This window comes from Corythoichthys intestinalis, chromosome 16 (genome assembly GCF_030265065.1).
Source record: "Corythoichthys intestinalis isolate RoL2023-P3 chromosome 16, ASM3026506v1, whole genome shotgun sequence".
Classification (NCBI taxonomy): domain Eukaryota; kingdom Metazoa; phylum Chordata; class Actinopteri; order Syngnathiformes; family Syngnathidae; genus Corythoichthys; species Corythoichthys intestinalis.
This window is the reverse complement of record NC_080410.1, coordinates 36885475-36901208: the sequence shown is the minus strand read 5'-3', so window position 1 is coordinate 36901208 and position 15734 is coordinate 36885475. Positions and strand designations below refer to the sequence as shown.

Genomic DNA, 15734 nt, shown 5'->3' with positions numbered 1-15734 from the left:
CTAAATATTGCCATCTAGTGTACTTGTTGAGCTTTCAGTAAATGATATTGTAGCCATTTAACTGTTCTGTCCAAATGCATGATGGGAAGTGCAACCATGACTGTGTGTCGTGGCACCAATTGATACATCTTCTCTGCGTTGGGAAATAACATAGGGTGTTAAGAAAAAGATCAATTACTACCTTTCTTCCCCACATTGGTTCCCACGATATTTCTAATCGTAGGGAGAGGGATTGTAAGGCTTTAGCCAATTACAAAAAGGTTCCAAAGGCTGCCAAAATTCACTCTACTCATGTTACGCTGCCTTTTAGCTCTATATATAGGTAAAACGGCGCCATTACAGATTGAACGTGACATTGCGTGAGTGGGTCGTGCAGCGCATGCGTTAATTGCGTTAAATATTTTAATTTGGTTAAATTTTAAAATAAATTAATTACCGCTGTGCAAAAGTTTTAGGCAGGTGTCCTGCCTAAAACTTTTGCACAGTACTGTATATTAAAAAAAGGCATGTCCGATATTTTTTTGCCGATTCCGATACTTTGAAAATGACGTGATCGGACCCGATCGATTGGCATCCCGACATCTCTACTTATTACACATATTCATTTCGACTTTTCTTTTCACAAATTTGAAAAAAAGTTTCATTAGTACCTTATTTTTCAAATTTTGGGATTCTCTGATAATTACTTCATGTTGCAGGTATTTAAGGGCTAAGCAACATTACTCCGTGTGACCCTCTACTTCCAATTTTCTAAAATGGCGACAATCAACAAAAAAAGTTGACTGTGACGGCCGACGCATCAAGGATAGGTGGAAATTGGACTATTTCTTCACTAAAATATGCAACAACTGTGTCTTGCCTCATTTGCAAAGAGACAGTCGCTGTTTTTGAAGATTTCAATGTGAGGCGATATTACCAAACAAGACAGGCTGACATGTACGACAAGATTACAGGGAAGATACGCAGCGAAAAATTGAAGCAACTTGAAGCTAGTTTAATTTCACAGCAGCAGTATTTCGCAAGAGCCCAAGAGTCGAAAGAGAGATTGTTGAAATTATTCATTAAGAAAATAATAAAGCAAATGTGACACACTGAATGGCTTGCTAAATTTGGCTTAAATATATTGTTCTACGTAAAGGACATCAGCCAAGGTCGGTCCCCCACATTTTTACCACGCCAAATCTGGCCCCCTTTGCAAGAAGTTTGGACACTCCTGCAGTAGGGCAAACAAGTATGTAGTCACCACTAATTGTGCAAGTTCTCCCACTTGAAAATATTTGAGAGGCCTGTAATTGTCAACATGGGTAAACCTCAACCATGAGCGACAGAATGTGGAAAAAAAAAAAAAAACAGAAAATCACTTTGTTTGATTTTTAAAGAATTTATTTGCAAATCATGGTGGAAAATAAGTATTTGGTCATACCAAACGTTCATCTCAATACTTTGTTATGTACCCTTTGTTGGCAATAACGGAGGCCAAACGTATTCTGTAACTCTTCACAAGCTTTTCACACACTGTTGCTGGTATTTTGGCCCATTCCTCCATGCAGATCTCCTCTAGAGCAGTGATGTTTTGGGGCTGTCGTTGGGCAACACGGACTTTCAACTCCCTCTGCAGATTTTCTATGGGGTTGAGATCTGGAGACTGGCTAGGCCACTCCAGGACCTTGAAATGCTTCTTACAAAGCCACTCCTTTGTTGCCCTGGCTGTGTGTTTGGGATCATTGTCATGCTGAAAGACCCAGCCACGTCTCATCTTCAATGCCCTTGTTGATGGAAGGATATTTTCACTCAAAATCTCTTGATACATGGCCCCATTCATTCTTTCCTTTACACAGAACAGCCCCAAAGCATGATGTTTCCACCCCCATGCTTCACAGTGGGTATGGTGTTCTTCGGATGCAATTCAGTATTCTTTCTCCTCCAAACACGCGAACCTTCTAGTTCTATTTTGGTTTCATCTGACCTTAACACATTCTCCCAGTCCTCTTCTGGATCATCCAAATGCTCTCTAGCAAACCGCAGACAGGCCTGGACGTGTACTGGCCTCAGTAGGGGGACACGTCTGGAAGTGCAGGATTTGAGTCCCTGGCGGCGCATTGTGTTATTGATAGTAGCCTTTGTTACTGTGGTCCCAGCTCTCTGTAGGTCATTCACTAGGTCCCCCCGTGTGGTTCTGGGATTTTTGCTCACCGTTCTTGTTATCATTTTGACGCCACGGGGTGAGATCTTGCATGAAGCCCCAGATCGAGTGAGATTATCAGTGGTCTTGTATGTCTTCCATTTTCTAATAACTGCTCCCACAGTTGATTTCTTTACACAAAGCGTTTTACCTATTGCAGATTCAGTCTTCCCAGCCTGTTTTTTTTCCTCTCTGAATTTCTATCTGAACACTCTGTGTACACGATACAGTACCTCTGCAGTATACGGGTTAATTTTCTCAACTAGAAGCCACAAGATGTCGCAAAAGAAATACGCGTACAAAAATATTTACTCAGTGCTTTTTCGCAAAACTAAATTTGACCACATCTTAAAACTGGGGCACAAAAGATGAAGCACAATACACTACGGTCAATAAACCTGTTGCCTTCTTCCATGGCATTTCCTTTCCTATACGACAACATCCCACTCTTTCGGTATCCGCGGAAGCCAAAGGTAGAAACTCAATCGTCGGCCCCCCAGAAGAGGGACGGCGGATACCGGATCGAGAGCTGGACTCGAGCCGCCGCTGTCGCCGCATGATGTCATCTGCCAAGGCGATACCTTTGCATGCTATTCTGTTACCACCGATCATTTATTCATTTACATTTGCTAATGCTTCCAACCTCCCCGTAAAAGCATGTGGAACAATAACGCACATACTGTAAATTCATACAGAAAATTAGAACTGTTATAGGCATGTTCTTAAGTTAAAATGCGAAGCAGACATCTCTATGTTCTGTTAATGATAAAAGGGTGTCCTTTTCTGACCCCAGGTTTTTATGACAACCCTAATATACACTCACCGGCCACTTTATTAGGTACACCATGCTAGTAACGCTAATGCTTTTCCCTTCAGAACTGCCTCAATTCTGCGTGGCATAAATTCAACAAGGTGCTGGAAGCATTCCTCAGAGAGTTTGGTCCATATTGACTTGATGGCATCACACAGTTGGTGCAGATTTGTCGGCAGCACATCCATGATGCAAATCTCCCGTTCCACCACATCCTGAAGTTGCTCTATTGGATTGAGATCTGGTGACTGTGGAGGCCATTTGAGTACAGTGAACTCATTGTAATGTTCAAGAAACCAGTCTGAGATGATTCCAGCTTTATGACATGGCGCATTATCCTGCTGAAAGTAGCCATCAGAAGTTGGGTACATTGTGGTCATAAAGGGATGGACATGGTCAGCAGCAATACTCAGGTAGTCTGTGGCGTTCCAACGATGCTCAATTGGTACGAAGGGGCCCAAAGAGTGCCAAGAAAATATTCCCCACACCATTACACCACCACCACCAGCCTGAACCGTTGATACAAGGCAGGATGGATCCATGCTTTTATGTTGTTGACGCCAAATTCTGACCCTACCATCCGAATGTCGCAGCAAAAATCGAGACTCATCAGACCAGGCAACGTTTTTCCAGTCTTCTATTGTCCAGTTTCGATGAGCTTGTGCAAATTGTAGCCACAGTTTCCTGTTCTTAGCTGAAGGGAGTGGCACCCGGCGTGGTCTTATGCTGCTGTAGCCCATTTGCCTCAAAGTTCGACGTACTGTGCGTTCAGAGATGCTCTTCTGCCTACCTTGGTTGTAACGGGTGGTTATTTGAGTCACTGTTGCCTTTCTATCAGCTCGAACCAGTCTGGCCATTCTCCTCTGACCTCTGGCATCAACAAGGCATTTCCGCCCACAGAACTGCCGCTCACTGGATATTTTTTCTTTTTCGGACCATTCTCTGTAAACTCTAGAGATGGTTGTGGGTGATAATCCCAGTAGATCAGCAGTTTCTGAAATACTCAGACCAGCCCTTCTGGCACCAACAACCATGCCACGTTCAAAGTCACTCAAATCACCTTTCTTCCCCATACTGATGCTCGGTTTGAACTGCAGGAGATTGTCTTAAACCATGTCTAAATGCCTAAATGCACTGAGTTGCCGCCATGTGATTGGCTGATTAGAAATTAAGTGTTAACGAGAAGTTGTACCTAATAAAGTGGCCGGTGAGTGTATGTTTATATGTTCTAAGAAATAGGCGTCAATATGGCGGCCTGGAGGTGAAATCTGGGCTACTACATTTTTTTATGTGTGCCGCAAAAGCAAATAATATGAATCGATTTCAAGGTTTTTGATGTTCACAATCATCTTTTAAAATGTTAAGATAAAAAGTTACTACGTGTGTGTGTTTTTTAAAAGCAATTCTGGTTCATCTCCAATCAGCAATTACATTCAATGAGTTCAGATTAAAATTGGCCAGTTGATTCCATAATTGCTGTTAGTTTTTTTTTCTGGTTTATGATTTTTCTTCATTTTTGTGACTATGTATATTCGCTTATATAATTACAGAAGCCTAGGGTGGTCAAACGTCCTCTTTTGCCCGGACATGTCCACTTTTCACATCCTGTCTGGGGCGTCCGTTGGGGTTTTATAAATTCATGAAAATATCCAGTTTTCATTATTTATATTAAAATCCCAAGAATTGTATGTTGTTTATAGAATTTTTTTTTTTTTAAAACTAACGTCATTTGAAAGAGTCGGAGATTTGTTGATGACAAATCATGCCCCTCCCCGACATTAAAAAAAAAAAAAAAAAAAAAAAACTTCGGCGGCATCTGGGGAGCAAGCAGCCAGGATTAAACATTATTAAACATTATTTTAACATGCCAAAAAGACAACTGAATTTACAGGATTCGAAACGAGTCAAAAAAGCAACAACCGGCGAACAGGGCAGCTGCAGCGATCATGCTAACGTTGGGAAGCAGGTGCAGCAGGAGGCTAGCGCCACAGCAGCTAGTAGTGGTGTCAACAATAATCAATGCGGCGATGCATCCCAATGCGCGGCATGGACGATTCGATACGATGCGGGCAACAAGCCGAATCGATTCAGCGCATTTTAAAATATATAAGTACGTCCAAAAATCTTCCCTGCGCAATTCCCGTGATGCAACGGATTTAGTTTCCTCATTTGTATTATTATTCTCATGTTTCATTTTTTACACACCACATAACTCTGGTCAAGTTTCCCACCAACCTCGTAGAAGCCAAAATGTCTCCAGATGTCTGCTTTCAATGTCATAGGTGCATCAATAATCTTTCTCGCTCCCTCTTTCTCCGCTTCAGCCATTGTTATGTTATGTCCTATCTCTTAGAGGTTAGATCTTGTGCCCGAACCCGAATAACATTTGGGCCCGACCCCACCCCAAATGTTAAGCATTCACATTCGGGTCGGGTCGGGCCGCTGTGCCAGACTAATAAATTATAATTAAAAAAAAAAAAAAAAAGGTATAAAACCGAGAGCAGGCTCTCTGTATTGTGCATTTGCTTGTGCACGCACATGAACGCCGTGGCCCGCATGTTTTTTTTTTTATATTAAGCTTTCCCAGCATTATATCGTTGTGTAAATGCTTTTATAATGATCATAAAAATATGTAGACTATTTAAACATTAAGAAAACATGTATTTTTTTCTGCCAACTGAAAATTTGTTACGAAAGACACTTTTACCCTAGAGATGGTTGTGCGTGAAAATCCCAGTAGATCAGCAGTTTCTGAAATACACGGACCAGCCCTTCTGGCACCAACAACCATGCCACGTTCTAAGTCACTCAAATCACCAACTGTGTGATGCCATCATGTCAATATGGACCAAACTCTCTGAGGAATGCTTCCAGCACCCTGTTGAATCGACGCCACGAAGAATTGAGGCAGTATTGAAGGCAAAAGGGGGTCCAACCCGTTACTAGCATGGTGTACCTAATAAAGTGGCCGGTGAGTGTACATAACACAGTACAGCAGTTTCACTTAGAGCATCAGAGAGTACGGACTACATTAAAACGTTTTTGTGTTTCTGTTCGTGGAATAAGGCTGTGGAATAAGTTAGATGAGGGGCTCAAGCAATGCCCAAGCATGACCCAGTTTAGGAAGTGGTACAAACACATGGTTTTCACAGGGTATAGGGAAGAGGAAGGGTTTTAATACTGTATAGGGGCGTTTCACATATCTGTTATTGGCTGGTACTTTTTATTTCATTTTTATTTTGTCTTGCATCTTATGTATATGGTTGCATTATTTCTTTGTTGATATGAGGCCTAATTAAATAGGGCGGGCTGATATTATTGAGGAATAGAAAAGGGGGGTAGGTTTCAATAAGCAAATGCTTCATCCTACTCCTTTTTGGACACAATTAATAAATTCTAATATTTATTATTATTATTGTCTTAAAAATTGTTGCTGTTATCTCAAGTATTATAATTGGTTTGTCTGATTTTTGTTTTGTTTTGTTTTGTTTGTTATTTTATTACTTTTATTTTCTCATGTCCAAATAAAGCATTCTCATTCATTCATTCATTCATTCATTCATTCATTCATTCATTCATTCATTCATTCAACAGAATTATTGTGTAACTTAAAATGTTGACTGTACTTTTATGGGCTATGCACATAAAATCATTAGTAACATTAAATATAACACAATACACCAAAGTAAATAAATAGGAGTGTCTTTCTGATAGTTTTCTTCTGTGCTTTTTACAGCAACAACATCATAAAAACATGAAATTATGGCTTTTAGTTTTAAAGTGGCCCTATCTGGCCACCCCAATGAAAAATTTCTGGAGGCGCCGCTGTGTTTCAGTTATTGTTTGCGTGGAATCTAGAACATGAGAATAGTAATTGAGTGGGAATAACAATTTGTCAATGACAATTGTCATGATAGTAATTTATAAAAATGTTTAGTTGGCGGATAGCCTACAGTAAGTGTGTATTGACTGGACTACATTTCCATGGGTCTGCATTATTTTATTTTATTTTTTATTTAGTTATTTATTTTTTGCGTTTTTATTGTTCGATTATTTTTGAGGAATAATAAAGCCTGTTGAGTGACCTCAGAGAATTTGAATTTGTGTCTTTGGTTGTATACTATAAGGCTATAATTTTTTTTTCTTTTTTTTTTTTCTTTTTTTTTTTTTTTTAATAAAACTGATTTTTTTTCTATCCAGAAGGAGGAGGCACATTTTAAATATATTAAAGTGATATAGCCATCTTTTAGTGAACTTTGAGTAAAATTCAAATATCTCGAGGTCGGGCCGAGTGTCCTATTTTTATGAAATAAAAAATATGGTCACCCTACAGTAGCCATATCCTTTGTGAAACATTCAACCATTGCATTAAAGACCATTTGTTTTATATTTCATTGTCAATAATTGATTTTTTTTATGAAACAATTTTTTCATACTGTTTAAGAAAATTTGGATCGTAAAAAAATCGATGTGATAGAGAAAAAAGAAATTTAGGATTGGATTTAGCACTCAAAATCTGTAGCGCTAGTGGTATATGGGCTCCCTCTAGTGGTGCACAACAGAATAACTGCCTAAAACTGCTATGTAACTTTTTAATACAACACATTAAAAATGTTTACTTATAATTGTTATTGAATAAAATACTTTTTTTTTCAAATAATCAATGAGTTGTATGAAACAGCATTTTTAAAATTTCGTCCATTTGATATCCAACTATTATGATAGCTTCAGGTTTCAGAAATCCGTTTGCATCCCTTCCAATCCAATAGACGTTGCGCCCTCTAGTGTCCAGTTGGAATCTTTTGACTTGTTGACGGAACCAGAATATTATGATGATGAAATGGCAAGTCAAATATCAACATTGGGCCGTTTTCCTGTCCTCAAGTTTATTGGGTGCTTTTCCAGTCATGTTTCCACAACTTTTGAAAAGACACATGATGAACCTCCGCTAAGGCCGAGCGTAGCAAAAGAATCTTTCTTCTTTTTTACCGTCTGTTCCTGGAAAGTGCATAGATTTGACAAGAAGCAAAATTCATATTTAAGACATGAAGACAACCCAAGGACAATCACAATCATCATTTTCTTGGACAGTGTGTGTTGCGTAGGAGGAAACGTCTCTTAAGCAAATGTATAAAAATGATTTCTCTTCAGATGAAAAGGGGGAGGTGGGCGTTGTTGTTCCATGAGAGATGTTGGTCAGTTGCCACTTTATGCCTTAACCAAGGTGGTGAACTCTGCAGAAAAGCAAAACAGCAACAATGTTAACCCAATATTGCCAAATACATCAAATTTTATACAGCACTTCTGGACCTCATTGCATTGTCACATAGTTAAAAACTTTGTTATTGTGTTCAATCTGACTTTAGTTTTTTTTTTTTAATTATCAAGAGATCCATGTAATGATTAATGTATCATTTATGATCTATATTAGAAAACGTAATTATATTATTATTATTCAGGCATCCATTCGTTTTCCGAGCCACTTATCCTCACGAAGGTCACGGGGGTGGAGCCAATCTCAGCTGACTAAGGGCAGTAGGCGGGGTACACCCTGAATCAGTTGCCAGCCAATCGCAGGGCACAAGGAGAAAAGTATGAAAGCAACCATTCACGCACACACTCATACCTAGGGACAATTTATAGCAGGGGTGTCCAAACTTTTTGCAAAGGGGGCCAGATTTGGTGTGGTAAAAATGTGGGGGGCCGACCTCGGCTGACGTCCTTTACGTAGAACAATATATTTAAGCAAATTTTAGCAAGCCATTCTGTGTGTCACATTTGATTGATTATTTTTTTCAATAATTTCGACAATTTCGCGACTAGCCTTTGTGGCGTTCTCTTTCGGCTCTCGGGCTCTTGCGAAATACTGCTGCTGTGAAATTAAACTAGCTTCAGGTTGTTTCAATTTCTCGCTGCATATCTTCCCTGTAATCTTGTCGTACATGTCAGCGTGTCTTGTTTGGTAATATCGCCTCACATTGAACTCTTTAAATACAGCGACTGTCTCTTTGCAAATGAGGCAGACACGGTTGTTGCGTATTTTAGTGAAGAAATAGTCCAATTTCCACCTATCCTTGAAGCGTCGGCGACCGCATTCAACTTTTTTTTTGTTGATTATCGGCATTTTAGAAAATTGGAAGGGTTACACGAGGTAATGTTGCGTAGAGTGCTGCTGCCTTTTAGTGGGTAAATGAGGAGGAGCATTTAGTGTGCAAGCTACTTCATATGCTGGTAGCAGTGCTGCTGACCAATTTATTAAGTCTGTGTAAGGGCCAGACGTTATTGAATTTATGACAGAGGCTGGGGGCCGGATGAAATTCGACCACGGGCCGCATTTGGCCCCCTGGCCGGACTTTGGACATGTCTGATTTATAGTGTTCAATCAGCCTACACTGCACGTTTTTACTGAGGTGGGGGAAACCCAGATTACCCGTAGAAAACCCACGCAGGCATGGAGAGAACATGCAAACTCCACACACAAGGCGAGAGCCCGGGATTGAACCCTTGTTCTCAGAATTGTGGGGCGGACGTGTTAAACACTCTGCCACCGTGCTGCTGGCATTAGTATTATTATGTTTTTTAATTATGTTTGAAGACCAGATAAAGCTTTCAGATGTAAAAAAAAAAAAAAAAAAAAATCAGAATTTTCTGTTTTTTATTTCTGGGGTCAGGCCTTACAGCAGGGGTCCCCAAACTACGGCCCGCAGGCCGGATACGGCCCACCCCCACATTTGGTCCGGCCCTCTGAACATTTTTTTTTTTTTTTTTAATAACTTGTGCTATTTATTTCCTGGCTTTTTCTGTGAAGAACCCAGAGAGGGTTATTTGGTTATAATCTATTTAATTAATAGTGTTATTAGTATATTATATTATATTATATTATATTATATTATATTATATTATATTATATTATATTATATTATATTATATATTTTTTAATTATTTACTTTTGTTCTGTGAAGAATCCAGAAAGGGTTATTTGATTGTGGCTTTCTGAAAAACTATGAATTTTTACATTTAGGCACTCCTGCAATCGTCACACTGTTTTTCTGTTGCAAACTGACCCCGGACCCTCATCAGAGAAGGGAAAAGTTATGTGGCCCTCACAGGAAAAAGTTTGGGGACCCCTGCATTACAGGGTTAAAAAAGAAAGAAAAAGACCTCTAAACCCTCCCAGTAAAAATGGATTGGACATCTACCGCTGTCAATGGTGTTTAAAGATGAGCTTTTACAATTACAATGACTTTAAAACAAACAAACAAAGAAACGTTAGAATATTATTGGGGGCTCTGAGCAGAGTATACTGCTGTTTTAATTCATGGCCATTAATAATAGCAGATTCATGGCGCATTAACCCATGGGCATTATTCTATTTTGACTAAATTCTTGTGATTTTGTCCAAAGTATGGCTTTTCCTTTGAAGTGTGATAACTAAGTCATTTATGAATATTTTTTCACTTTCAACCACTCAAAAATGTTCATTGGCATCAGACCTATCTACACATATATAGTTTTTATTTATTTATTTTTTAATTATTCTAATATCAAAACTAACTATGCTGTATATATATAGATATATAAAATAAAAATCTAATTTGAATATTTCATATGACATAGTTGGAGGCCCAAATAATTCCATAAGTCATAACAACAGAATTTCTTTGCAAGTAAATTCATGTATTGGCCTTTGGCGCCCCCTAGTGACTTTTGGGTGTTGAGACTCTCAACACACAAATTCCTCTATTTCCATGTTTTTGACTCGCCAGAGAAACGATTGCATCAGAAATCACGGAAAATGCATTATAACACATTAGGTTTACAGCATATCAAAAATTATTATTTATAATGGGAGTCAATGAGCCAGAACATGGCATTGTTACAAGTATTTAGTGCAAATCTCCCCAACCAGTTTGCAATAAGTTAGAAATTGCAACATGGTGCCATTTTGATCTTTACATGTTTTTACTATCCTGGGGAAATATTAGCGCCCTAGTGTAATTTTTCCAATGCTTTTTCTTCGATGAAATACAGAAAAAACTAAAAAAAAAAAAAAAAAAAAGCCAGAATATGGACAAATAACACCAACGGGTCCCTGAACTATTTTTAAATTGTCCGTTTTATCCTGGAGACCCCCGTTTACAGACGTCGCGCAACCGCTTTTATTTCAACCCTGCCATATAAAGAAGGTAAGTAATGATATTTATTATTCAAAAGGTCTGTCATTTTTAGCTTAGAATCATAAATTGATGTCTACTATTTAGTTAAAAAAAAAAAAAAAAAAAAAAAAATTATTCATTCGCATATTTCAAACTTTTTAACAAATTACATCACAATGAAAAAAATGTGTCTGTAAAGGTGTCTGTAAATAAGACACGGATATCTATCTCATAACTATCACTTAATTATATATTTTTTGTAATTGTCGCATTTTCCCAAACATTGGACAAAAAAAAAAAAAAAAAAAGTTTAAAAGGATAAATATATGAAAAAGAAAATCTCGATCGATTTTTGCATCGCGACCCTTGTTATATTATTGTGTTTCACCCATAAAATCCCCCAAAAACCCAGCTGTGGCCATTCACAGCTGTGTCTTGATACATGCTACATGGAGTTTTTGGATCGAAAAGAAGGAAGTCCACGATAATATCTTGTCAAAATCATGGCGTCTTTAATTATGCTCTCTCATGCTCTCACCTCCAGTTAGGGTTTTGTTGTTTAAAGTTTTTTTTTTTTTTTTTTAAACCTCTTCCTGTTCAAAAATTTTCTCCCCCCAGAAAATTGAGATTTTAAGCTTTCCAATGATGTATCACAGATGCATATAGGCCAATTTTGAAAATTGAAAAAGTCACCTGAGTGTTTTCCGCCACATATATTTATAGAAATTATCAATAGGAATAAATACACACGTATAATTACAATTGAGACCAATTTGGTTAATGGAGCGACACGAAACGCTAATATTGTGGCTTATTTGTGATCTCCCCGTATACTGTATGTACGTCAAGTCTTTTTGGGGTTCAGTGTTTTTTTTTTATTTACCAAAAATAGTCACTTATCCTGTAAAGGGTTAAAATGTTGAATTCAAACTACTAAAGTCTAGTGTGCTGAAAATGTTTTAACTAGAGCTGCAGTATCAATTATTTCAGTAGTCGATTAATCGATGAACTAGCTAGTATGAATAATCAAGTAATCGGATAGGGACATAGAAAATTTAAATAACTGAGCTGAACCTTAAACGGTATAAAAAATAAATAAATGATGATCTAAATGCAACAAAATAACAGTTGGCTAACTTACATAGCAAAAGTCCGCTAGCTTAAATTATATAAAATGCTTTTTTTTTTTTTTTTTTTTTTTAAAACACATATTCCCACAAAAAAATGGCTAAATATACCTATAAACTAAATTACGAATGCATTAAAAACATTTGCTCAAACAAAAACATGTTGATCTTAACAGGGAGCAGCTGGATTCAGTCATGTGAAATGAGTTATATCATATTCACTGTTGCAGTGTATCTACAAAAATCAATACAACTAAACGCAAACACTTCCAAAACAAACAATTAAAACGTCACTTTAATTAAATGAATGCTGGAAGCACCAAAATTTTAATTCCAATCTTTTTTCTAATCGAATTACTGAAGTTAATCGATTAATCGTTGCAGCACTAATTTCAACTATTGTTTTTTTTTTCCCCTCAAGACTTCAACATTAAAGTGAATTTGGTTGACTTGAAATTTACTTGAAGTTTTGCCAGTTTTTTTTTTTTTTTTTTTACAGTATAAGTGAAAGGGTTAGGGGCCAAAGGTCGGGCGGGCGTACCATCAACGCCAATTTTGCCATCGCCATCGGTGTCACCGGCCTTGAGGAAAGCCTTGGTCTCGGCGTCGTTCAGTGTGCGCGCGCCCTGCTTGAAGTTCTGCAGGAACAGCCTGCCGAAACGCGTTGGTTACACACCAAAACGGAACCTGGTTTTAATTTGCCAGACATTTCCTACTTGAGCTCATCCTCCTCAATGAAACCGCTCTTGTCCTGGTCGATGATAGCGAAAGCCTTCTTCAAGTCGTCCAAGGACTTGCCGGCCAGGCCGCAGGCCTTGAAGAACTTCTTGTGGTCGAACGATCCGGCGTCTGAGTAAAGACATTGGCCACACTATCAGTGGCTGTGGAATCCGTGTGTGTTAATGTGAAAAAATGCAAACCTTTGCATCCATCCAGGGCTGCAGTGACCTCAGCATCATTCAGTAAACCGTGAAGGGCCATTGTGATATGCTGCAAACAGAAGCGATTATTAGAATGAGAACAAAGTTGCCATTGATGGTGATAGTCGTCCAATCCATTTAGACTGGGAGGAATTGCTGTCAGCCCTCCCAGTTCAAATGGATTGGACATCTGAGCCAGTGTGTTAATATATATATATACAATTGTGATTTTTTTTTTTTTAATTCATCGTTTTCAAGTATTTTTCAAATGTTTTTCTATATGAATCACAATTTTTATAAATAGCTAGAAATGCTACAATACTTTTTTCATTGCACACACATATATATATATATATTAGGGCTGTCAAATGATTACATTTTTTAATCAAGTTAATTACAGCTTAAAAATTAATTAATCGTAATTAATCGCAATTAATGTCAATTCAAACCATCTATAAAATTTGCCATTTTTTTTCTGTAAATTATTGTTGGAATGGAAAGATAAGACACAAGATGGATATATACATTCAACATAAGGTACATAAGGACTGTATTTGTTTATTATAACAATAAATCAACAAGATGGCATTAACATTATTAACATTCTGTTAAAGCGATCCATGGATAGAAAGACTTGTAGTTCTTAAAAGATAAATGTTAGTACAAGTAATAGAAATTTTATATTAAAACCCCTCTTAATGTTTTAATTTTAATAAAATTTGTAAAATTTTCAATCAAAAAATAAACTAGTAGCCCGCCATTGTTGATGTCAATAATTACTTACACAATGCTGACGCCTATAAAATCAGTCGCACCCAAGCACCAGCAGAGGGCAGCAAAACTCCATAAAACACAATTAACAAGTGGGCATTTCACTGTACTGTCATTTAAATGTCTGAGCGGGGCATGTGTGTTAATTGCGTCAAATATTTTAACGTGATTAATTTAAAAAATTTATTACCGCCCGTTAACGCAATAATTTCGACAGCCCTAATATATACTGTATATATATATATATATATATATATATATATATATATATATATATATTTTTTTTTTTTTTTTTAATGATTATTTTCTAAATATTTATTCAAACATTTTTCTGACTCAAAAACTGACTAAATGCAGCTTTTAGTTGGTTATTTGATTTAAAAAAAAAGATCTAAATATTATTATAGTATATATAATATTTAATATTTTTTTTCAGTTAATTATTTCTCCAAAATGCTTTTTGATTTTGGCAATTAAACACATATTTTAGGTTCAGTTTTTTTTTTGTTTTTTTTTCCATAAAATAATTCCACAAAGAAAAGTAAATCAACACCATAATCAATCAATCGCCGTCAATGGCAGCAATTATTAACTTAGATCAAACATGAAGTTCATGTGCCCAAGAGTGGACCGTCACATCATTTTATCCGGTCCGCCATGCATATTCTCAGAGGAATAATTGTTTATTTATTCGCCCCAGTCTTATAGAAATCATGCTCTCTTTAAAAATGATAATAACAATAGAGAATGACAGTTTTCATGTTAGCTCATAGCTCAAAATTCAACAGCGACATATCCCTCAATCAGCTGACGAGTTAATGTTAAACCATGAAAAAAAAAAAAATTCTTATTTTAGTCCTTCAACATTCAACTCACTAAATCAAACTCACCTGTGAGGGGGTCTTTGTTTCAGACGGTACGGATGATGCAGGACAGGAGTCGGGGAGGCGACTGCAGTGATCGCCCGCTTGTCACAGCTGACCTTTTATAGGTTCACCCCGCGGAAATCCGAGGCATTGGATAATTGACACCGCTCAAATGGGCAAAAAGGAGGAGGGGGGGGCGGTCAAAGGGGGCCAGCGAACATTTTGTCCCGTAGCCAGGGAGTCCTCTATTTTTAACCTTTGACAAACGAAGACGCTTAAAAGGTGCGTTTGAAGACGTCTGTGAGCCTCCCCCAATCCGACCCCATCCCCTGCTAAGAATAGTGCGACAGGGGTGGCGAATTGCAATCTTGTTCAACATATGTAGCTTTGATTTTGGACTTGAAAATGACTATTTGGAAGGGAATGAGTATACCAACTGTGAAAATGGAGTGAGATCAAACTGAAAAGCACAAGAAGTAGTAGTTCAGGGTTTGAGACGGCAACATTTTTTCACGTCTAGGTGGCACCACTGTCCCAAGCTGAGGCCGTTCATTTGTCAGCTGTCACTTTGAATGCTAACAAGACCCTAAGAGTTGCAACCGGATACAGGGTGAGCTTGCCAGGATTCTTTTTGCAAATGGACTACAATGGACTGATTGAAATCAGTGAAATCTCAATGCGGACCCGAATGGAAATTTCCATTCTATTGAAGGCGATATCGGTTCAAATAAATGGGACGTCTGCTTCATTAATCGGAATATTAAAAAATAAAAAAAGATCTACTTTTCACTGACACTTCTCAGGATGGCATTAACATTAGTCTTTCTTGGCAGAGGATAAATAATGCATGACTGTGTATTGTAGGGCTGCAGCTATCAATTATTTTATAATAATAATAATA

At 37.6% G+C, this 15734-nt stretch overlaps 1 protein-coding gene across 1 annotated transcript; it reads right to left on the bottom strand.

Annotated features, from left to right (window-relative positions):
* Window positions 1–7859: 7859 nt before the first annotated feature.
* Window positions 7860–14928, bottom strand: LOC130932108 (parvalbumin beta-like). Its single transcript, XM_057861511.1, has 5 exons — window positions 14858–14928; window positions 13197–13266; window positions 12993–13125; window positions 12818–12927; window positions 7860–8227 (listed from the first exon to the last, which is right to left on the bottom strand). The coding sequence occupies exons 2-5, from the start codon at window positions 13255–13257 to the stop codon at window positions 8202–8204; spliced, it is 330 nt and encodes a 109-aa protein (XP_057717494.1). The 5' UTR covers window positions 13258–13266; window positions 14858–14928; the 3' UTR covers window positions 7860–8201.
* Between the last annotated feature and the right edge of the window lie 806 nt (window positions 14929–15734).

Excerpts from the sequence above, each read along its gene's own strand:
- LOC130932108 (XM_057861511.1), bottom strand. The coding sequence starts at position 13,257 with ATGGCCCTTCACGGTTTACTGAATGATGCTGAGGTCACTGCAGCCCTG. Across the intron at positions 13,126-13,196 it reads AGCCCTGGATGGATGCAAAG|ACGCCGGATCGTTCGACCAC; the intron begins GTTTGCATTTTT and ends GTCTTTACTCAG. Across the intron at positions 12,928-12,992 it reads ATTGAGGAGGATGAGCTCAA|GCTGTTCCTGCAGAACTTCA; the intron begins GTAGGAAATGTC and ends GCGTTTCGGCAG.